General features: G+C 42.1%; 1 protein-coding gene across 1 annotated transcript in view; it reads left to right on the top strand.

Annotated features, from left to right (window-relative positions):
- The window catches only part of LOC134800629 (prolow-density lipoprotein receptor-related protein 1-like), a 91,105-nt gene that overhangs the window by 48,298 nt on the left and 18,274 nt on the right, over positions 1 to 24,533 (top strand). Inside the window, exons 23-44 of the mRNA XM_063773114.1 lie at positions 2,696 to 2,782; positions 3,356 to 3,529; positions 3,995 to 4,130; positions 4,626 to 4,704; positions 6,314 to 6,533; positions 7,651 to 7,805; positions 9,301 to 9,388; positions 10,809 to 11,009; positions 12,295 to 12,410; positions 13,229 to 13,316; positions 13,721 to 13,909; positions 13,959 to 14,102; positions 14,152 to 14,282; positions 14,329 to 14,471; positions 15,240 to 15,377; positions 16,314 to 16,392; positions 16,545 to 16,701; positions 17,368 to 19,118; positions 19,710 to 19,924; positions 20,572 to 20,705; positions 21,112 to 21,209; positions 24,189 to 24,348. Coding sequence (XP_063629184.1) covers positions 2,696 to 2,782; positions 3,356 to 3,529; positions 3,995 to 4,130; positions 4,626 to 4,704; positions 6,314 to 6,533; positions 7,651 to 7,805; positions 9,301 to 9,388; positions 10,809 to 11,009; positions 12,295 to 12,410; positions 13,229 to 13,316; positions 13,721 to 13,909; positions 13,959 to 14,102; positions 14,152 to 14,282; positions 14,329 to 14,471; positions 15,240 to 15,377; positions 16,314 to 16,392; positions 16,545 to 16,701; positions 17,368 to 19,118; positions 19,710 to 19,924; positions 20,572 to 20,705; positions 21,112 to 21,209; positions 24,189 to 24,348 — 4,683 coding nt within the window. The remainder of the gene's footprint in view (positions 1 to 2,695; positions 2,783 to 3,355; positions 3,530 to 3,994; positions 4,131 to 4,625; positions 4,705 to 6,313; positions 6,534 to 7,650; positions 7,806 to 9,300; positions 9,389 to 10,808; positions 11,010 to 12,294; positions 12,411 to 13,228; positions 13,317 to 13,720; positions 13,910 to 13,958; positions 14,103 to 14,151; positions 14,283 to 14,328; positions 14,472 to 15,239; positions 15,378 to 16,313; positions 16,393 to 16,544; positions 16,702 to 17,367; positions 19,119 to 19,709; positions 19,925 to 20,571; positions 20,706 to 21,111; positions 21,210 to 24,188; positions 24,349 to 24,533) is intronic.

The raw sequence follows: 24,533 nt of genomic DNA, 5'->3' as shown, positions 1-24,533 counted from the left end.
AAACGTACGAACGGGTCTTGCTAGGTTGACTGAAGTAGCATGACAAATACGAACTTTTCCGAGAAATTACGATGGAAAACAATGGCACGTAATTAACCGGTCAACTAATTAATCGAATTTTGGTAGTTTAAAATAATAGAAATGGGTACTAAAATTAATAGTTTGGCAAAACGGAACCTTAACATATATCAATATGAGTTGTATTTTAATGCCGTTACAGCTTTTGTTTATTTTTAGGAAGGTACCAAATATTTATTTGGCAACTGAATTATTATATTGCAGACTATTTATGAAGCACATTTTAAAAAGAAAACGGCTATCTATTAATTTAAAAATAAAGTACTTTTAAAATATTTTGTTTGGTCGCTACACGGTCAACCTAACACGCTCCTCCTCGCTTCTCTCGTCGTCGCACCTATCTTTTGACTCTGGCAGAACGTGGTAACTATTGAAATTAGTAATTAAAAATTTAAAGGCCTAATTGACCAAAGCGAAGCGAAGGTCTACGTTTTGACTCGGGCATTTTGCTTTCGTATGTCCGGATGTTCTCCTCTACAGGTCGCAATTCTTAACCGATTCTCGTGAAATTTTGTGACCGAATTTTATGACTAAATAAAATTTTTTTGTCAATCCGGTTTTTGGAAATTTTTAAAAATGGCGGAGTCGTGATACCTGGCGCCTAAACAAATAGTCGTATCGATATCATAAGACTTTTTTCTTTTTGAAACATGTTTACAGAGTTAATAGCAAAAAATGCAGAAAAAAATTATCGCTGGTTTAGGCGGTATTTAGATATTTAATTTTAACTAATTTTAATTTGAGAAGGAGTAGCTAAATTTCGTCAACCCATCTAAGAACTATTTGGCTCAGTTTGTAAACGTTCGCTTTTTCTGTTTGCACAGAGGGTCTGGGTTCGATCCCCAGTAATTGTATGCTGGGATATTAAAACTTTTTGTATTTTTTTACACATAAATTTCGTATTGTTTTTCTTTAATTTACTATACACCGTGTTTTTATTGAATTCCGTTAACTTCGGGGTATAGTTAAGTACGTTTATAAGAACTAAATGGCATAGTTAATTTAAAAAAAAATTTTTTTTTTCGTTTTCTTTTTTGTTTTTTTTTTTTGTTTAAAAAGTAATTAAATGTAGCATATAGCGTTGTTGTAACACGGGCATTACATTTAACTCAACCAAACAATTGAAATCTGTGACATATCAATGTCATTTCGTACATCAATCGACCGAGATTGTACTTAAGTTTAGTAGCAAATGTATGAACTCATTCTAAACACTAATCAATATGTAAGCCGGCCCTAAGGCAAGTGTACACGCTTGTAGAGGCCTTATAGTAAAAAAATAAATTATGGATTATCTCCGAAATGGACTTAATTAGAACATCGGTGTCTTTGAGAAAGTTACTTGATTTAAGCTCAGGAATGCACCCTTGAAATTAACGGAAATAAAAAAAAACACGGTGTATTTAAAGCTCTTAGCACCATGTTATTTCAAGCTCTGCTCGCGAGGTCTACAGCTCACAGAGCCACTAGTGGTATAATGGTCATTAGGTGTTTCATGATTAGGAATTTCAACTATAAGTATAGTAGGGTATTATACGTAAATAAATTTGTGGTGTTTTGTGGATTAGGAAATTTGTCAATTTAAAGTACTAGGTATGCATATGTTTAAATTGAAATTATTTAAAAATGGAGTATTTAAAGCTTATGTTTATAGGTATCTTAGGTATTCTGTTTATGTACAAAATATATAAACAACCAAAACAAATATAAACAATTATTTTAGACGCCAACCTATCAATTCAAGTTCCCTATATTTTTTTTGGGTGGCTGCCAGTTTTTTAATAATATGATGCTTAAATTTGAGGCTAATATAAATTTATTGGTGCTAAAGTATTAATGCACAGCCAAATTATATTATTATATGCCCAGTGAAAGTTCCTGTTTAATATTTTAGTTGCCCGGTTAATAATAAGCCGAAAACAATTATGACTACTAATACAGTAAAATTAAACATTTTGTGTTTGCGTCAAATCCGGTAGTTCTGATTTTTTGCAGACTTGTTTATGATGTTGGTCCAATGAATAATCCAAGTTTGTGACCTCGAGCGCCGAACGCAACTTTGTCAAAAATCTAATAAACCGAATTTTTTTTTTAGATTTGGGCGATTATAACCCTAATGTACTAGTTTTTGATAGTAACTTCCTAGGGCGTTTTTAAAGTAGGCTAAATTTGCTACAATAAGAAACTAGAATTGTCTCTGTACATCTAATATTTTCCGAGATAAAGCCTTTCAAAATGTATAATTTTTTCGAACTTGTATTCGTAGGCTAAGTAAGTGTAGTGAGTATACACTTTTGTCTCAGGCGATGCCGGTTGGCACAATTGTTTCTAAGGTCAATCAAAGCTGATTTGGCCCGGTAGCCACAAGATCGTACCCCCCCTCCCCCAAAAACAGGGTTGACAAAGTTGCGTTCGGCGCTCGAAGTCACAAACTTGGATTATTCATTGGGCCAACATCATAAACAAGTCTGCAAAAAATCAGAACTACCGGATTTGACGCAAAAGAGCCAGGTTACAAAATTCGACAAAGTTACTGGATTATACATCTATAGTATCGCTTTTAAGCTAAAATGTGTTTTCAAGAACTATTTTTGACTTGATTTTAATATTGTTACAGCAAACCGGACATGTACCGATAGTCAGAACTTCAAATGCGACTCCAACCGTTGCATACCGAAGACTTGGATCTGCGATGGACAAAGAGGTAAAAAGAAAACGTGTATTCTTAAAGGCGTATCCAGACTAGTAAATTTTTCGCCAATCTAATTAAATTGCCCGATCGAATCAGGACGTGCGGACGCCAACGCCAATTTGGCTCGCCGAATTCAACCGCCGATAATGACCGATAATACCGATAAAATGAGGCGCGGACGCAAGAATACCCATTTGTACCAATAAGAATATTTTCGTTCTGGGGCATTTTTTCAATTTAGAGGGCTCTAATAAGATCATTATGAAAGGAGATGCTTTCTTGTGTTACTTAACATAAAGCATTAGGCAGAAATTGCACTTATCAATATTATTTACGTAAAAAGAAACAGATTCATTGAAATAAATAACCGTGTCTATTCTGACATAAGTAAATCGTATCTAAAACCTTATTCCAGGGCCACGAAAAAAAAGGTCTAAGTAACAGCATTCGCTCAATGCTAACGCCAACGCCACATACTCTTATCTACTTCCGCAAATGATATAGTAAGCGTCAGCACGCACATGTAACGGTTCCTAATCTTATATGCTTCCTGTGTAAGTCATCGTACTAATTTCATTGGTTTAGATTGCCTCGACGGCTCAGATGAGTCCGACTCGGCCTGCGCCGAGCACGTCTGCGGCCCCGACCAGTTCCTCTGCACGTCCTCGAAACGCTGCATAGCGGCCGCCTGGCGCTGCGACGGAGCCCCCGACTGTGGCAACAACGATCGCTCGGACGAGGCCGACTGTAAAGCTACAGGTTTGTCTAGTTCAGTCACTGACTCATTCATCGATCATCAAAATTATAAGGTACTTCTAGTAGACACACAAGCTTAAAATTTTAAACACAATTAGTGTTAAACCTAAAAAGTTAGGAAAAACTAAAATTTAATGCATTTTCAGTCCCGTTTTCGACGTACATAAACTGCGTAAGTTACTTCTAAACGTTGTATAGATCCGCCTGGGCACCACGCTAGAGATAATATCTGTCAACCAAATCGTAAAGTTGGTAAAATGTCCTCGTTATCACAATTGCATTACAACGGCAATTCAAATCAAATTCACGCAGGCACTTTACACTTAATTGGAGTGTAGGAATCGAACCTTTAATATTTTTAATTTATACGATACATAAACTACTTCGCCATGGATTTTTTAACATGAAAAGTCTTCCATGCCGGAAATTTTTAACGAAGTTTGGCTTGACCATTACATTTCCTTGCAGAAAACGCAGAATGTCACCCGCTAATGTTCCGCTGCCCGAACGGCGGTTGCGTGCCCTGGGAGTACTACTGCGACGGACGCGCCGACTGCGCAGACGGCGGGGACGAGCAGCGTTGCCGCGGCGTCACCCCTACACGGTGACTGACTTACAACTCTAATACTAAGCAGTAAAGTCGATATTTGATGTACCAACTATCGGTCCATGACATTGAGCGTTCCGTTTAAAATTCGAGCGAGCGCGATACGACTATTAGTACAGAAAAAATAATAGTACTAGGTACAGAAGGTTCACCCTCTAACAAAACGCGTCTATTACGAGAGATATGTCCGATAGGTGGCGCATGTGCGAGCAGGCGTCCGTTCCGTAGCGGTGCGCGGCATCTACTATGGCTAGACACCAAAATTGTGGGTCGCATGTACTTGTATAGTCGCGACGAAATCGCGGAGTGAGCCACGCCTGCTATTAGGTTGTAGCGAAGGACGAAATCAACCAATCAACAAGAATTTGACGCATTTGGTGACTTCCACATTCAGCCGCTTGATAAATAGGTGAAGAGTTAGCTTGGTTTGATTCTATTTAAACATGGGCGAATTTCATGAATGCAGCTTTATAACGTATCTTTTTTTGACAGGAATGATGAAGTTACGAACAAGAACAGCGTGTGCGAAGAACACGAGTTTCAGTGTGCGAATAAAGAGTGTATACGTAAGGTAAACATTTCTCTTCATACTTTCTATCCCCATACGAATTTAGAGATGCGCTATGAATACGCTACCATAGAACACCAAACGCCATGCCGCAATCATGCGACGGCTGTGGCAACGGCAGCTTCAACATCGACCACGCGCTCTGCTGTAAAACTGGAGGCCTAAGCACAAGGCGGCATAATGAGATTAGAGACTTATTTTGTGAACTTTGTCAACACGCGTGGGGCAACGTAACAAAAGAACCAATAATCTCGGAAAATGACTGCGGCCTACGCGCAGATCTATCTTGTCGCGGCGTTTGGGATGCGCAGAGGGAGGCGTTGTTTGATATCCGTGTCGTCGACACTGACGCTCCTTCTTACCTCTCACGACCCGTCACATCTGTACTAAAATCAGCCGAAGACGAAAAGCAGAGAAAATATTCCACGGCCTGTGAAATGCGACATGCAACGTTCACCCCACTTGTAACATCTGTTGACAGCGTCTATGCACCCCAAATGTCCTCCTTTATAAAACATATGGCAGAAACCATATCTCAACGGTTGAACCGTTCTCTAAGCACCATACTGGGCTGGCTGAGATGTAGGATCAGTATCGCCGTTATACGCGCCACCATTATGTGTATCCGAGGCACACGCCACCGGTTTAAGTCCACCGCCAGGTGGCTTGGGTTCGACGACGGTGCCGCCCTTCCACACATCGATTGAAACCACTTTTATACCCTACCCACATATGTATTACCTAACCCTTTGCCTATGTATTACTTACGATTATTGAATAAAGATAGTAGTAATAATTTCTCTTCATACTTGTACCGTCGCATATAAAGTTTTCAAATTTATAATTTGAACCTTATTCTATGAGTAAATTGGAACGAATTTCGTTTGTTTTAAAGAGCAATGAAACAAATGAAATGCTACTTTAATTGGTTCATGAAAGGCTCAAATTAGATTGCACGATTATATACATTGTAATGTACATTTAGTCTCAGGAGGTTAACTTATGCCTTTATGGACTTTATGCCTTTTGTAATAAGGTCCACCGATGTACTCCTAAGTGTTGCTGTTTCTACTTATTCTAAAGATCAGTCTTGCTTTGAAACATGATTCGTTATTGGTTTCCCTCAAACAATATTTCCTAATTATATGTACTAAACTTATGCTTGTAAATAAAGCAGTTCAAGCTTAACTTGCAATATTACAAGCTCACATTTAGCCATTAAGGTGGATTTCTTATTGTCATTGTAAATACTACAATTAAAAAAAAAATCCAAAAAAGAACCATACTCATAAATCTCATAATTGAGCATTAATGGATCTTTGCCACATGCAATGGATGTTTACTAGTAATTTATTTTTAGTTAACGATATGGACGATGATACAATCATTCAAAATTAGCTTTGATTGAATTCATAATCACAATATTCCAAACACAATGGCATCTTTATCTAACCTTAAATTTCTTTACGTAATTATATCCTGTACTGGGTTGACGGGAAGAGATCCCTTATAGGGATAATTTCGCCTTTGTACATTATATATATTTTGTTTCATTGTAATTTAACCTGTACAATAAAGTGTTTACATACATACATAATATGTATATCCACAGGAATTCCGCTGCGATTACCGTCCAGACTGTCTCGACAGCTCCGACGAAGCCAACTGCGAGCAACACCGAGCCACCACCCGTGCCCCCACCACCCCCCCTCCAGATGAGTGCGTCGCGCCTGCATTGCAATGTGACAATGGTTCCCGCTGCGTACCTCTACTGCAGCTCTGTGATGGGAGTTATGATTGTGCTGATGGGTCAGACGAAGCTGATCGATGTGGTAAGTTAAGTAGACCACTATACTGTTAAGTGTGGAATATCCTGGTCGTGGCACCAATATGTAATAAAAACTTGTCTAAACTTAAACAAACATCGCGCTACAAGATGGACCCCTACGAGTGTGTTGATCCTTCGTTGAAATTTGACAATGGTTCCTGCTGCTTACCCCTACTGCAGCTCTGTGATGGGAGTTATGATTGTGCTGATGGGTCAGACGAAGCTGATCGATGTGGTAAGTGTTGAGGGTGGAATATCCTGGTCGTGGCACCAAACTGTAATAAAAACCTGCCTAAACTGAAACCAACATCGCGCTACAAGATGTACCCTTCGAGTGTATTGATCCTTCGTTGAAATGTGACAATGGTTCCCGTTGCGTACCTCTACTGCAGCTCTGTGATGGGAGTTATGATTGTGCTGATGGGTCAGACGAAGCTGATCGATGTGGTAAGTGTTGAGGGTGGAATATCCTGGTCATGGCACCAAAATGTAACAATAACCTGTCTAAACTGAAACCAACATCGGGCTACAAGATGGACCCCTACTAGTGTATTGATCCTTCGTTGAAATGTGACAATGGTTCCCGCTGCGCACCGTTACTGCAGACAGTTATGATTCTGCTGATGGGTCTGACGAAGCCGATCGATGTGGTAAGTGTAGAATATCTTGGTCACAGCACCTGAATATTACTATACCGGAACTAAGCTGCGAGAAACACCACGTTGCCACGCCTACTCCGAACGAGTGCGTCGGGCCTTCATTGAAATATATGTGGTCCCCGTTGCGTACCGCGTGTCCGACGAAGCTGACGGGTGCGATAAGTGTAGAATATCCTGGTCATGGCACCAAATTGTAACTGCCCTATTGATATTGCACCATATCAACGCTCAACCCCTTGGGGTTGTGTTATGGAAGCAACGATTGTGATCAAGACAACATGTAGAATATAAGTCACGGCGCCAAATGGTAGCTATTCACTATAATTTTCCAGGCGGTGGTAAAAATACTCCAACGATAGATTGGTTATATGTCACTACAGGCTCCACGTTGAACTTATGCTTTATGGTTCAAAGTTTTAGCTTACAATATGCAATGGTTTTATTCAAAGTTTCTGTGTACAGGCGAGCCTATGTGCGTGGCAGCGGCATGCACACACGAGTGCCACCCCACACCCAGCGGCGCGGTGTGCGCTTGTCCAGCGACGCTACATTTGCAGCGCGACGGCTTTACTTGCTCCGAGCGTCACATCTGCCACGACTGGGGCGTGTGCAGCCAGGTGGGTTTTCGACATAGACTAGGAATCCTCTAGACGGAGTTTAGACCAATTATTTCATGAAACCGATGCTGCCAAAAATACGGGGCTGCGGGGGACGAAGTGAGCGAGGTCCCGTGCCGTGATTGGTCCGTTCAAAGACACGGACGTTACACAAAGACACTTTCGATTCGAAAATGGAGTAAAACTACCGTATTTGTGGCAGAGGGGGTAGAGCTACTATGCTCAGTCTGGAGGATGTCTTGTCTGTGGTTTTCGATTAACGCTATTCTGTATTTTGTTAAGAAGGTAAAACTATGTAACGTTTAGGGCCTGGGCACACCGGCTGCGTGTGCGTGCACGTGCGCGTGCGCTAAAATGTTGGAGTCGCGCACACGTCACGCAAGCAGTGTGTCGTCTCTCATAAGGAACTGTATATTACAACGCGCACGTGCACGTTTACGCACACGCACCCGGTGTGCACAGCCCTTTAACAGTGTAATTTAACAACGGATTCTTTCGTTTCGAACTTCTACCTCAAAAGCTGCGAATCTCTCCATTCCTTTGAAAATTCGCACGCTTCTGGTAAACTTCGGTAGCTTAGTGAGGCTCTGTTAGGTCGAAAGTTCGAGTCTTGCCCGAAGCGGTGATTTTTTTAAATGTGTATATTTTAAAAGAACGGTCTCATTATAATTCACCGGAGCGTAGCGAAGGTCTACGTTTCGACTGGAGCATTTTGCTTTTGTATGTCCGGATGTTCTCCTCTACAGGTCGCAATTCTTAACCGAATCTCGTGAAATTTTGTGACTGGATTCTATGTCTAAATATTTTTTTTTGTCCGTCCGGTTTTTTGATTTTTTTTTAAATGGCGGAGTTGTGATAGCTCGCGCCTAAACAAATAGTGGTATCGGTACCATACGAGTGTTTTCTTTTTGAGATATGTTTATAGATTAAATGGCCAAAAATTCAGAAAATTTATTTCGCTGGTTTCGGAGGTATTGAGATATTTAATTTTAATTTGAGAAGGAGTAGCTAAATTTCGTCAACCCATCTAAGAACTATTTGGCTCAGTTTGTAAACGTTCGCTTATTCTGTTTGCACAGAGGGTCTGGGTTCGATCCCCAGTAATGTATGCTGGGATATTATAACTTTTTGTATTTTTTTACACTTAAATTTCGTATTGTTTTTTTTTTTATTTACTACATTCAAAGCTCTTAGCACCATGTAATTTAAAGCTCTGCTCGCGAGGTCTACAGCTCACAGAGCCACTAGTATTTAAAACTTTCGCGTTTTGAACTCATACTAACTCACCTTTAGAGCTGATTTAGACGATACGAGAACTCGCATGCGAGTTTCATACCATTGCGGGTATTGATCGGTCGGTTGAATTGGACGTAACCAACAGTTCGTTATGTAACTAAAATCGCATGAGAGTTCGCGCGCCGTCTAAATCAGCCCTTATAGAAGGGTCAATCGCGATAGATAGTTAACCGGTCTCATAATTTTGTTGTGTTCACAGACATGCCAACCGCAGAAGAATCGGCACAAATGCACTTGTTACGAGGGTTACGAGCTGGCCGATGACGGCTTCACTTGTAAAAGCACTGGTACGTTCACACTGCTGTCTATGAAAACTGGACACTTATAAAAAATTGCTATGTAAAAGTGACTTTGATCCATCATGAAATCTATGATCCTTTAAACAGATGTTGCATTGCAATAGAAAATTAATGTACCGTAAAAATCAGTTTTTAGTGAAAACACGTTATTCCTAGTTAAAACTAGTTTTCCGTATCGCCTCCGTGAAAATGCGTTTTCACTACCTAGTTAAAACTAGTTTTCCATAAGATCTCGTTGAAACTGCGATTTTTTAGTCAAAAGTAGTTTTCGCAAAGTGCCTAGTTGAAAACTAGTTTTGACTAGACGATATACATAAAACAAAAAGGCTTTCTTTTTTAAGATAACATTATAGAATATATAATGTGAGTTCTAGCGCTTTTAGTTAGTTTTAACTAGTGAAAAAGCGTATCCACCGAGGCGACACGGAAAACTAGTTTTAGCTAGGGAAAACGAGTTTTCACTTAAAACAGGTTTTTACGGTAATACATACATAAAAGCAGAGATGTGAAAAATACTTTGTAAAAAGTATTTAAGTACAAAATACAAATACTTCCTTGATATACTATTTCAAATGCAAAATACAAAATAGTTTTTGAATTTGTATTTAAAATACAAAATACGAAATAGGTATTTTCAAAATACTTTTTAAAAATACAAATACTTTGCGATAAAAGGTACTCTGAATAGTGAGTACCTAGTCTGAATTAAAAAGTATTACTCGGAATTTCCGAGTTGAAAAGACTCTCTTTATTCTTTGAAAACAGTGTGTCAATCAGTCCTCTATCTAAAGTGCAAATTTCTAGTTGTTTGCTCATATTAACCGGTAGGATGGATGGATGATGGTTTTAACGGCCAATTTTTAAAGCATTAATTTAGATTTGTAATGTTTTACAGCTAGTATAATGCCTCTCGTTAGTGTGATGAAAACGTCTCGTTTGTATTTCACCAGCGCAGAAAAGTTTGTTCTCCTCTCGTGCCTTGAAACCCTCGCAACACTCAAGATTCCACTTTTTTAACCACTCGCTACTCTTGTGGTCATGTGCGACGTTACTAAACAGATTCAACAGTTCCATGTTAAAAGAATGAGAGAGTTGCCAGGATTGTAACATCAGAAGAGATTGTAACTCCTACCTACATTACCTACTATAAAGTATTTTGTATTTTGAAAATAGAAAATAGGTCCCAAAAACTATTTCAAATAAAATACAAAATAGTTTTCTTCAAAAGGTATTTAAATACAAAATACAAAATAGGTATTTTGCATTTTGTATTTGCATTTTAAATACAAGTATTTCAAATAAGTCACATCTCTGCATAAAAGTTACTAACAGTAAATTGGGCAGGTGTCACTTTAACTTTTTGTTGAAAGTAGTCTAGATATATATTTATTCAATTAAACTATTACAGAGAAAGCCACCCCTTTGCTGGTGTTCAGCAACCGTCATGAGGTCCGGGCGGTGGAACTGCCTTCCTTAACCTCTCGAGCGCTCATCTCTTCTCTCAAGAACACAGTGGCTCTTGACTGGAAGCGGACGGGAGACCAGGTCACCTTATACTGGACGGACGTGGTCGATGACCATATATACTCTGGCACGGTCCAGGGGATAGGTGAGACAACAGTCTAGCATTGCCTCGCTCACACAGTGGCTTTGCATGACGAGACCAGGTCACGCTATACTGGACGGATGTGGTCGATGACCATATATACTCTGGCACGGTCCGGGGGATAGGTGAGACAACAGTCTAGCATTACCTCGCTCACACAGTGGCTTTGCATGACGAGACCAGGTCACGCTATACTGGACGGATGTGGTCGATGACCATATATACTCTGGCACGGTCCGGGGGATAGGTGAGACAACAGTCTAGCATTACCTCGCTCACACAGTGGCTTTGCATGACGAGACCAGGTCACGCTATACTGGACGGATGTGGTCGATGACCATATATACTCCGGCACGGTCCAGGGGATAGGTGAGACAACAGTCTAGCATTACCTCGCTCACACAGTGGCTTTGTATGACGAGACCAGGTCACGCTATACTGGACGGACGTGGTCGATGACCATATATACTCCGGCACGGTCCAGGGGATAGGTGAGACAACAGTCTAGCATTACCTCGCTCACACAGTGGCTCTGGATGACGAGACCCGATCACGCTATACTGGACGGAAGTGGTCGATGACCATATATACTCTGGCACAGTCCAGGGGATAGGTGAGACAATATATAATATGGAAACCTACTACTAGAAACCTTGAGCTCTCGAGCGCTCATCTCTTCTCTCAAGAACACAATGGCTCTTGACTGGAAGCGGACGGGAGACCAGGTCACGCTATACTGGACGGATGTGGTCGATGACCATATATACTCTGGCACGGTCTGAGGGGATAGGTAAACTAGTATTATCTCGTTCTATTACTATGCTCTTAAGTTCTACTCTCGCGTTCTTTACTTGAACACTTAACGCCGGTTGTAAATTCCTTTAACCCTTTAAACGTCACGCCTATCGTGCGTGGCGCGTCATCATGAACCTTGCCGAAATGCACGAAGGTTGATATTGAGCTTTAGCCGCGCGCGTCCTTGGCGGTCAAAAGGTTTAGGTAGAAAGAACTGTGGAATGAATTCCCTGCCGAGGTTTTTCGAGAGACTACTATATGAGGTTATAGAAGTGTTTAGGTTTCTAAAGGATCAGCAATCCTAGAAAACGACATATAGGCGCTTTTAAGCCCAGGAGTTACCATGGTAACCGTTTTCAAACAGGCGAACTATATTCTTGTTTACCATCGACGTGGTATTTAAAATTATTTCCGTAATAACTGTCAGAGACGTTCAAATTTTGATTTAATTAATAATATTCTTGTGAATATTAAAATATTTTTTTTTCAACAGCTCTGAGCGACATTAAGGTGGTGATAGAGCAGGGCGTGTCGACGGCAGAGGGGTTAGCCGTCGACTGGGTGGCGAACAACCTCTACTGGGTCGAAGGCACGCTGCGGCAGATTGAAGTACGTGTAATTTGTGCATCTATAGTTTGTCAAAGGACTGTCTCATTTCAATTATAGACAGAGAGAATCTTACTATCTTTGTCTTACACTAGTACTAGCACACAAAAGAAAAGGATGAGTGTAGTTTTCCTGGTTCTCACTGACTGACAAATTGGTTTGACCAACTATATTTTACATTATTAGCGCTCATACTTGTAACCTAAATAAAATAAATAAATAAAACCGAATAATTTTGATGGTTTAAAAATGTTATATCTGCATACTTTTAAGTAAGTAAGTAAAGTAAACACTTTATTGAACGAAAGAGAGGAATAAAGGTACATTAGATAGAACATAAATGTAGTACAAGGGCGAACTTATTCCTAACAGGGATCTCTTCCAGTTAACCTATAGGTCAGTCAGTTAATCAAGATTGCTATTTTAATGTAGTAATCACAATATAAAATCTACCTTTATTACGCATTTTTGAAATCTGAAAAGCATACCTACATACATGCCATCAGGGGTAAAGATGTTACTTTTGCAACTTTGCAGAGCCGCCTACAACGCCAAAGATTATTAGTCAATCCTAGTGCTTTTCAGCTGCATTCATCCACCCAGGGTTAGCTTTGCTAACCTAACCCGAAACCCCAAAGGCGCCTATTTTTTCAGTGATCGCCTCTCGATGGATATTGTGTCAGATGATAGTTTAGATGCTATTTTTAAATTAAAAAACCGTCAGCCGGTTGTATCGCGGTGGAAAGAACGTCAGCTGGTCACATGAACATGTAAAAAATACGCGCCTTACCTTTTATTTATTGGTATTCTTTTGTCACTAGGTGGCTCGCCTAGACGGTCGGTATCGGCGCACTCTAGTGTCGGGCGATATGGAGAGTCCGCGCGCTATTGCACTTGATCCCAAACATGGTGAGTTAATTTGTGATATCATATAGAATCATAATTAGATATTTCTGTTTAGGTATAATTACAATTTCAAGTGGTAGCTGTAGGTACGTTCTAGACAAATATGTATCACTGCCTAGTGTAGACTCTGAGCACATGTCTTATCCGATAGAGTTAGACCAAGAAAAGTCTGCAACGATTTTGATAGCATACGCAGTGCAAGTGGTATTGATGACGATTGGAGAAAGACAGTGCCTTATGGCATCAAGTCTTTTTATTTTTGAACAATTATTAAACGAATTATAAAAATGTATTTTCCACATTTTACTCCTTAGAGGATATGAATCCGACATCCGAAATTAGATCGGACAATGTGAAAACGGTCTCAGTCGGTTACTACCCTGTAACGAATTTTCTTTGCTTCCCAGGTTACCTATTCTGGAGTGACTGGGAGCAGTCAGCACCACGTATAGAGCGATGCAGCATGGCCGGCACAGACCGCACCACCGTGGTGCACGTGGACGAGATAGCGGACGGCGCGTGGCCCAACGGCGTCACGCTGGACCACGTCGCCACCAGGCTCTACTGGATCGACGCCAAGTATGTGCACGGAGCAAGTATAGTTAGAGAGAGATAGGGACTGTTTACAGTCGGCGCCACGTATAGAGCGATGCAGCATGGCCGGCGCTGACCGCACCACCGTGGTGCACGTCGATGAGATAGCGGACGGCGCGTGGCCCAACGGCGTCACGCTGGACCACGTGGCCACCAGGCTCTACTGGATCGACGCCAAGTATGTGCACGGAGCAAGTATAGTTAGAGAGAGATAGGGACTGTTTACAGTCGGCGCCACGTATAGAGCGATGCAGCATGGCCGGCGCAGACCGCACCACCGTGGTGCACGTCGACGAGATAGCGGACTGCGCGTGGCCCAACGGCGTCACGCTGGACCACGTGGCCACCAGGCTCTACTGGATCGACGCCAAGTATGTGCACGGAGCAAGTATAGTTAGAGAGAGATAAGGACTGTTTACAGTCGGCGCCACGTATAGAGCGATGCAGCATGGCCGGCACAGACCGCACCACCGTGGTGCACTTCGACGAGATAGCGGACGGCGCGTGGCCCAACGGCGTCACGCTGGACCACGTGGCCACCAGGCTCTACTGGATCGACGCCAAGTATGTGCACAAGTGTACATGATACAGTTGGAGAGGGACGGAGATATTTACTATGCCGAGCGGGCTATATGTCACAAAGCGAGTATAGTTAGACAGAGATAGGGACTATGTTTACAATCAGCACCACGTTTAACACAATATCATTCGTCATGACTTTTCACCTCTTCATCTTAGGGTGATATTCCATGTCCAATTTCTTTGTCTAATGTGCATTGCGTCTCACTCTCTCATCAAGCAAAATATGAGACGCGAATAGACATTGGACAGATGGAATACCATCCTTAGTGATTTCCCAGAGCAACGGAATCTGGGATTTGCTTTTGACATAGACTAATAATACTAGACCCCCAATACCCTAGACATGCGCGTAACCAAAACGCTGCTTATTTTCGAAGTCGACATCCTGGCGTCAAGTAGCGGATTTATCAGTACCGCTACTTGACACTAGACGTCGCGAATGTCGCGACAAACTAAATGACTTATCGTACACAAGTTCCGAAAAACACATTGGTACTATCGACGTCAAAGATATGTTTACACTTCTGCACCTTATGCCTTTGTAATAAGGCGAAAAATGTAAACATATCTTTGACGTCGACTGTACGAGCCGGGGTTTGAACCCGCAACGTCCGGATGAAAGTCACACGCTCTAGCCGCTAGGTTACCAGCGTTCTGCACTACAAGCTGTTTCTCTACAGGTGTCATAAGTAAAGAACTTACAAAATTGACTGTTAGGACATTTTGTACAAACTATTTTTATTTTTCCAGATCGGACTCGATCCACACAACTCTGTACGACGGGACCGGCTACCAGCTGGTCCTGCGCGGGCACGCCATGCTTTCCCACCCCTTCGCTGTAACCCTCTTCGAGTCGCACGTCTATTGGACTGATTGGAGAAGCAACAGGTATTTTAACGCAATTTTAGCCAATCTCTCGACATGTTTCGAATATCCTCAACTAGAGCAACGCCAGAGGGTCTAGCAAAGATGACAGTGGTTGATATAAAACGCGAGAGAAAGCTGAAGGCGATGCAGAGGGGTTGCCCCAGAGACTGTAATAAATTCAACTAAGCTAACTACTGTCTAGGATTTTAGCGGTAGCGTTCTATTCGATACTTTGATGTTTTCTACACCTACGGATATCATATTGAAGTGAGTTAGATTGGTGTAGAATAGTCATACCCCGCAACCGAGCTAGCAAATCTGTAGCAGTTGTACGTCAGAGTTCAAATAAAAAAAAAAAAAGAGTTATCACTACTACGAACAAATTGAAGTACAAAAAATATTTTCTATTTGTTTTCAAACACTCCAATATTTTCAAGCAATAAAAACTCCATATTAATATTTGAAAGTAATACGAAAAAAAACTTTTATAAAAAAAATAACAGACACATTGAAACACATTTAATATTGAAATTGACCTGTTAATTTACTTTATTTGACAGCAAATAAAACCGGGTTATATCGGAAGAGGGTTAATAAGGTTCTCGTTCAATTTTATTAATCTTCCATACAATAAAGTTAAAGCAGGATGGTTCATCATGGTTGCGGAAGAGTACTTCGGCGTTCCTGGGACCTCGCCATATAGCAGCGAGGCGGCAACAGAGGGGTTTTAGTGGGTAAACCTGGGGTCTCATTAGCCCACAACAGGGAGTCCCACATAACCATCCCGGCCCGTCCCCGCGCCGGGTGGTATGCGTAAAGCATTTCCCCTCTTAAAAAAAAAAAAAAGGATGGTTCATCATAATCGCCAACCCTGACACATACTGTCATATGCTACGGTTTTGCTAGTTCCGTTGCGGGGTTTGAGAATAGCTAAAGTAATATCTGTCTCTTTTACAGTGTGATGCGCGCTAACAAGTGGAATGGCAGCGACGTGCAAGTTGTGCAGAGGACTATGATGCAGCCTTTTGATATCAAGGTAAATACTTTATCTCATAAATATTATTGCATTTTTGGATTAAAAAAAAAACTATGAAGGCTAACATTCCATGCATTGGTAATGCGACAAAGACTAAGGGCATAACTAGCGATTTATGTTACTATCTGTACAAAAACGTCTCATATCCCCAGGTGATTCACCCAAGCCGCCAGCCAGCCCTACTTGCCAACCCCTGCGCCATCGACAACGGCAACTGCACACACCTGTGTCTCATCGACGGACCGAACGTGCGCGTGTGTGCGTGCCCGCACGTCATGCGGCTGGCTAAAGATAATGTCACTTGCGAAGGTAAGCATTCGTGGACCTTACGCAGTTGAAATACGGTTCACGGTCAACCATGGAATTAAAAATATCAAGTCCACACATCTGTGTCATTGACGTATCGAACTTGCGCGTATGAAAGTATAAAGGATGTGAAAACGTAAAATGTTTAAACTAACGACGAATTACTTATCAATCGCTGCTTCAATCGTTGCTTTAATTATATCTGTGTTGTTTGATCCTCAAAATTTAGTAAGATACTGAAAACCGATAATGTAGCCGACTAAGTCTTAAGTTTATGCGTCCTATCGCCATAGGCTTCTAGTCCGGCTCTATTTCGATTATCAATAAAACCGGCCAAGTGCGAGACGGACTCGCGCACGAAGGGTTCCGTACCATTACGCAAAAAATGGCAAAAAAAAAACACATTTGTTCTATGGAAGCCCCACTTAAATATTTATTATACTTTATTTTTAGTAATTGTTGTTATAGCGGCAACAGGAGAAATACATCAACTTTGAAAATTCCAACTGCCTAGCTATCACGGTTCATGAGATACGGCCTGGTGACAGTCAGACAGACACCGGAGTCTTAGTAATAGGGTCCCGTGTTTACCCTTTGGGTACGAAACCCTAAAAAAGAATTCAAGAACATCTCTACATTCCTATTAATTAATGGCTTTTCCATCCACAGTGCACGAGAAAGTGGTGGTGGTCGGCAGAGCGGGCTCCATTCGCGGCTTAGACCTAGACGCGCCCTCCCAGCCCGTCATCCCGGCCGTGTGGGGCGCGCAGCTCGCCGCGCCACGCGCCTTGGCGGCGTTAACTTCACAACGCCTGCTGTACTGGAGCGATGCTGAGGTAACTTCAACTTTATACCGGTGGGATAAGGTCTACTTTACATTGGAGCCGGTGATACCTGCTGTATGGGGCGCGCAGCTCGCCGCGCCACGCGCCTTGGCGGCGTTAACTTCACAACGCCTGCTGTACTGGAGCGATGCTGAGGTAACTTCAACTTTATACCGGTGGGATAAGGTCTACTTTACATTGGAGCCGGTGATACCTGCTGTATGGGGCGCGCAGCTCGCCGCGCCACGCGCCTTGGCGGCGTTAACTTCACAACGCCTGCTGTACTGGAGCGATGCTGAGGTAACTTCAACTTTATACCGGTGGGATAAGGTCTACTTTACATTGGAGCCGGTGATACCTGCTGTATGGGGCGCGCAGCTCGCCGCGCCACGCGCCTTGGCGGCGTTAACTTCACAACGCCTGCTGTACTGGAGCGATGCTGAGGTAACTTCAACTTTATACCGGTGGGATAAGGTCTACTTTACATTGGAGCCGGTGATACCTGCTGTATGGGGCGCGCAGCTCGCCGCGCCACGCGCCTTGGCGGCGTTAACTTCACAACGCCTGCTGTACTGGAGCGATGCTGAGGTAACTTCAACTTTATACCGGTGGGATAAGGTCTACTTTACATTGGAGCCGGTGATACCTGCTGTATGGGGCGCGCAGCTCGCCGCGCCACGCGCCTTGGCGGCGTTAACTTCACAACGCCTGCTGTACTGGAGCGATGCTGAGGTAACTTCAACTTTATACCGGTGGGATAAGGTCTACTTTACATTGGAGCCGGTGATACCTGCTGTATGGGGCGCGCAGCTCGCCGCGCCACGCGCCTTGGCGGCGTTAACTTCACAACGCCTGCTGTACTGGAGCGATGCTGAGGTAACTTCAACTTTATACCGGTGGGATAAGGTCTACTTTACATTGGAGCCGGTGATACCTGCTGTATGGGGCGCGCAGCTCGCCGCGCCACGCGCCTTGGCGGCGTTAACTTCACAACGCCTGCTGTACTGGAGCGATGCTGAGGTAACTTCAACTTTATACCGGTGGGATAAGGTCTACTTTACATTGGAGCCGGTGATACCTGCTGTATGGGGCGCGCAGCTCGCCGCGCCACGCGCCTTGGCGGCGTTAACTTCACAACGCCTGCTGTACTGGAGCGATGCTGAGGTAACTTCAACTTTATACCGGTGGGATAAGGTCTACTTTACATTGGAGCCGGTGATACCTGCTGTATGGGGCGCGCAGCTCGCCGCGCCACGCGCCTTGGCGGCGTTAACTTCACAACGCCTGCTGTACTGGAGCGATGCTGAGGTAACTTCAACTTTATACCGGTGGGATAAGGTCTACTTTACATTGGAGCCGGTGATACCTGCTGTATGGGGCGCGCAGCTCGCCGCGCCACGCGCCTTGGCGGCGTTAACTTCACAACGCCTGCTGTACTGGAGCGATGCTGAGGTAACTTCAACTTTATACCGGTGGGATAAGGTCTACTTTACATTGGAGCCGGTGATACCTGCTGTATGGGGCGCGCAGCTCGCCGCGCCACGCGCCTTGGCGGCGTTAACTTCACAACGCCTGCTGTACTGGAGCGATGCTGAGGTAACTTCAACTTTATACCGGTGGGATAAGGTCTACTTTACATTGGAGCCGGTGATACCTGCTGTATGGGGCGCGCAGCTCGCCGCGCCACGCGCCTTGGCGGCGTTAACTTCACAACGCCTGCTGTTATGGAGCGATGCTGAGGTAACGTCTACTTTATACTGGTGGGATAAGGTCTACTTTACAGTGGATCTAGATGCTGCTGCGCCGCGAGCACTAGCCGCGCTATAATTACAACGCCTGCTGTACTCGAAGCTGAGGCAACTTTATACAGGTGGGATAGGGTCTACTTTACATTGGATCTAGATGCCCTCTCAGTTATACCTGCTGTATGGGGCGCGCATCTCGCCACACCATACGCCTTATCAGCGCCTGCTATACTGGAGCGATGCTGAGGTAACGTCTACTTTATACCGGTGGGATAAGATCTACTTTACAGTGGATCTAGATGCATTCTCAACCAGTAATACCAGCTGTATGTGGTGCACATTTGGCTACGCCGCGCTAAAATCAAATTTTCATATTTTCCTAGTTAACTTTACTACTTAATCGAACGTCGAACTTCAGCCATAACTTTTTTTACATTTTCAGACGAACGAAATAAAACGGACCCGCCTCACCGGCGGCACAGCTGAGACCGTAGTGGAAGCGGCTGGCGTCGGAGGAGCCCTGGCTTTAGACTGGGCCGCTAAAGTGCTGTACTACGCAGTGCAAGGCCAACTGTGGGCCGCTGGGCCGTTAGGAGAGAGGGCTTCACCGCTCTGTGCTGTTGCTAATGTCACCGCTATTGCCGTGGATGTACAAAGGTACAGTATAAAAAACGAATTACAATGTTTTCTTTAACGTGAAGGTTATATATATCTTATACCTTTAAACGAGCAATTCTTGTATATTTATTTATTTATATGTATATATATTTCGGGGATTTCGGAAACGGCTCTAACGATTTCGGTGAAATTTGCTATATGGGGGTTTTCGGGGCCGAAAAATCGATCTAGCTAGGTCTTATCTTTGGGAATCATTTTTGAGTTTTAATATGTTTTCCTAGCAAAGCTCAGTCTCCCAGATATTGTATCTACAAAAGCAGCTAATCCCCACAAAATAAGGCCATAAGTAATTATACTATGAACGAAAGCGAAGTAGACAAACAGTACCTCTAAATTCGTAAGCTGCTTTATTCCCTTCTATCACTTATCTTGTCTAGGAACTACATATAATCCATTAAGCCTCTTCCATACATACGGATTGCTTTTTTTAATATACACCTCTGTATTTTAGGCTATTACATTTAGTTCAAATATTCCGTTGAGAGACTGTAGTAAAAGCGGGAGGTGGAGGTGTTTTTAAAACACGAACTGCAACTTAGACGAAGTTCGACTGGCACTTGGCCGGTTTAAATAGTATTGTATTGAATTATAATCTAAAGTAAATACTTAAATTTGTTCTTGAACAGGGGCAAGCTGTACTGGGCCGTGTCGAGCACAGGCGACGGCATCGGTGCCAAGATGGAAGCCGCGGCTAGCGACTGTAGCGAACGACGAGTCATCATTGACGCTACTAGAGACCCGTTACTGGCTGGAGTCCATAGTAAGGATAGAAACCAATTTTAGAAATGGAATTATTAAAGAAGTCAACGTGATGGCAAATTATATGGAACTTTATTTAGCCGACTACTGGATTTTAGTTTTAGTTTTCTAGTAAACTATCGTGTGTTAGCGTCAAAATATCTTGAGGGTATTTTATGAATGAGGTTTCAAATAATTTACTTATTTCTCAAAAGTGTTTTTCAATAAAAAGACAAGGCAAGATTGTTTACCTTTTTTCTAATGCTAAAAAAACGAACTACAGACAATATGAGAGAATATGTTATTGCAAGAATATCTTAAAAAAAATTTTTTTTGGCGAAAATGGTGCCTTCGGTGGTTTCGTCAGTGTGATATGAGTTGTCTATAATAAATAAATATGTTTTTACTAACTAGTTTTTATTTTACAGGTTTGACGGTGGAACCGAAGACCGGATGGCTATACTGGGTCAATCTCGCGTCTGCGTCTATTCAGTACATAGATGTCAAAACAGGAGAATTCTTTACCGTAAGTTATTTTCAACTGACATTTTTAGCATCTTTACTAACTTTTAAGTAAGATCGTGTCTGTTTACGTTAAGTTTGCATAGAAATAATGTAACACTGCAATAAACATTAAATTTATATAAAAATGTGACATCCATGGTGGTTTTACAAGATACTTGAGAAACAAATAGTAATGTTCGATTTCAACAAGTAAATCAAAATGCACATCAATGCGTTTACCGCTAAGCAACGCCACGTTGAGTTAAACTATACGCATACCGATTTTGGGGTAATTTAATACATAATGTAAGAAAAGACGACATGATTCTTTCTTACTATGCTTCGTTGACCACGACTTTCCTATAGTTCGTTTTTTTAGCACTAGTAAAAAGGTTAACAATCTTGATGTCTTTTAATTGAAAAACACGTTTTAAAAATAAATCACGATAAATATAAAAAAAAAAAAATCTTTATTGCTTTTAAACCTTAAACATTACATTGTTTTTTACATTATAAAATGTATTAACATTATAAAACAGATGTATCAGGTTTGTAACACATTTAGGTAGTGGGGTTGAGCCTCTGCCTCCCGAACTAGGTCCAAGCCTGTGACTCGGGAGTCAGTGATTCCTCCTCTTCTAGGTGTGAGCTCTCAATATGGTAACAAAGCAAATGACAAAAAAAAAAAAACAGTAATATACAAAAAAAAAAGAAAAAGAGAAAATAAGCCAACTAATACAAGATAAGTGTATGTCTGTAATTGTGAGTAAGTCAGTGCATGCGCGGGTTCATGTGTATAGTATGTGTAGGTGTGTATGAAGTGTGTATGGGGAGGTGTGAAGTTAGAGAGAGTGTAGGTAATGCAGTTTGTAATTATAAGTAGCATGATATTTTTAAGGTGGAGAGCAAGAGTTATTTATGGGTATTTATTTCAAGCACGATAAGAGATTTTCAGTTTCCTGATATGATAGTGTTTGTAAAAAGGCACTTAGTTTTGTTCTGCAGCTATAGGAGTTTAGAGGATAAATATTTAATTGTTTATTAATTTTATTATAAAGACGGGCACTCATTGATATGTATTGGTGGTTAGCAAATACTGTCCGCTGGGGAACCACCGGACAAGAGGTTTGCTTACTTCGCTTACTTAATACTTTGGCACAGAGAGGGAGGTGACGATGTCGGCGAAGAATAGCACGAAGAACGTATAGTTGTCTAACTGTGAGGACACTACACTCAGCGTATAATTGAGTAGTAGGGAATCTAAATGGCTTAGAAGTTGCCACTTTTAGCACAGCTCTCTGTGCACGTTCTATTGTTATCATGGTTGTCTTACCGGCAGCTCCCCAGAGTGGTAAACAATACGTGAGGAGAGTTTGGCACAACGATTTATACACCATCATTAGGATTTTGGAGTCGGCTGAATGACGGAGTTGCTTAAAGACGTACATAAGCTTCCGGACTCGAGCTGTCACAGAGTTTATATGGGTGTGCCAATTCAGATTTTGATCAAGGACAACTCCAAGATACTTAATACTAGAGGTCAGAGTAAGAGAAGGACATAGGCATTTAGTTGAAGGAGACTGACATATGTGGCTTTGTACTGTAAGTGGTTCAGAGGGTAACGATGAATTAGCAATGACGAAAGGCATGACTTTAGTTTTATCTAAATTAAGAGTGAGGAGGTTATTCTTAAGCCACTGCATTACAGTTTTTAGGCCTTTTTCGGCATGCATTTTTGTTTCAGCCCAGTCAGAGCCATAAAATAGTAAGGCCGTGTCATCGGCATATGCGAGGATTTTGCAATTTGGAAGTGACAGCTTACACAGTTCGTTCACATATATCTGAAAGAGCGTGGGACCCAGAATGCTGCCCTGAGGGACACCGTAACTAATTGGTTCTTCGTTACTTACGTATGAGCTCAGTTTTAATGACTGCGTCCGGCGTGATAAATAATCGTGGAACATATCCAAGGAGGTACCTCGGACGCCCAGGTGTTCTAATTTGTGCAAAAGGATAGGAACCGAGACTGTGTCGAAGGCCTTGGAGAGGTCGAGAAAAATGCCAAGGCACCGGCGCTTTTGGTCTAGGTGATGAGTTAAGAAGGTAGTGAGCTCGGCAACTGCGTCTTCAGTTGACGTTCCTGACCGGAAGCCAAACTGATTATCTGCTATGAGATAGTAGCATTCCAAGAAGTTAACTAGGGCAGTGTTCATGATTCTCTCCAAGATCTTAGACAGAGCAGTTAGGACGGAAATCGGTCTATAATTATTAAAGTCAGCGTGATCGCCACTTTTATATATAGGGTGCACGATGGCTCTTTTAAAATTATTAGGAAAGGTCCCGGTTCGTATCGAGGTGTTACAGATATGGGTAATATGTAACAATTATGAATCTAATACGATCATTTATATTCTTCTGCTTTCATAAGTAATAGTTACTGATTGTTAAAAGCGTTTTTCAATGAATAAACATGTTAAGATAAGATGGCTTACCTTCTTTATAATGCCAAAAAAACAACGGGTTGCACTCCGGGAGTGCCGGCAGAAGTGAAAACTCAACGACATTGTAACTCAAAATATGAATAACAGCGCCATCTAGTGCAAAATGTCTGCAGCACTATGTATAATTGAGGTTAACGCCATCTCGCGTTATTTCGTCGCATTACTTGAAACCCCTAAGCACATCACTGCTAACAGTGATTTACTACAGTTATATTAATACCAGTTTGAGGGAAACTCACTAGTCACTAGATGGCATTTAAATCAAAAAAGAAAAACACATTGACATTTTCCGTCACGCAAGCGCCCTGCGCCGCCTAAACGAAACAGCAGGCTCAGGCATACATTTTCGCCGCGCGGTAGAAAGAGAGGGTTACGCCTTACGCTGTCTCGGGTTTAACATTTTTTCCCCACCTCAAAAAGTGCATAGCGCCGCTAAAGAAATTTTCACTTCAAAAAACGAACTATAAGCTAGTTTTCATTGAGTCCTAATTTCTTACCAGGTTGAGCTAGCAACGGGTGCGCGTCCTCTGGCCCTAGACATCCATTTCGAACGGCTGTTGTGGGCTGACGGGGACGGTTTGAAAGCCTGCAACTTGCCCCGCGAGCGGAGCCAGGCCACGCAGAACTGTGTGGATTCGGAGGTGCTTAGACCTAACACTGGTGAGTGAACGGTTTTTTCTAATATGCCTATATTCCTGTTTTGTATTGAAAAATATTTTAGAAATACAGAACTTTGCAAAAATTCACATACAATTTTTCACTCGCTACCTACATAATGTTATTATGTGTATCAATAACTGAAACATGGAAATATTCTTCATTAATTTGTACATGAAACGATATAA

Source organism: Cydia splendana, chromosome 20 (genome assembly GCF_910591565.1).
Source record: "Cydia splendana chromosome 20, ilCydSple1.2, whole genome shotgun sequence".
In the NCBI taxonomy this organism is placed as follows: domain Eukaryota; kingdom Metazoa; phylum Arthropoda; class Insecta; order Lepidoptera; family Tortricidae; genus Cydia; species Cydia splendana.
The sequence above is the reverse complement of the archived record's forward strand: the minus strand, read 5'-3'. Positions and strand labels throughout refer to the sequence as shown.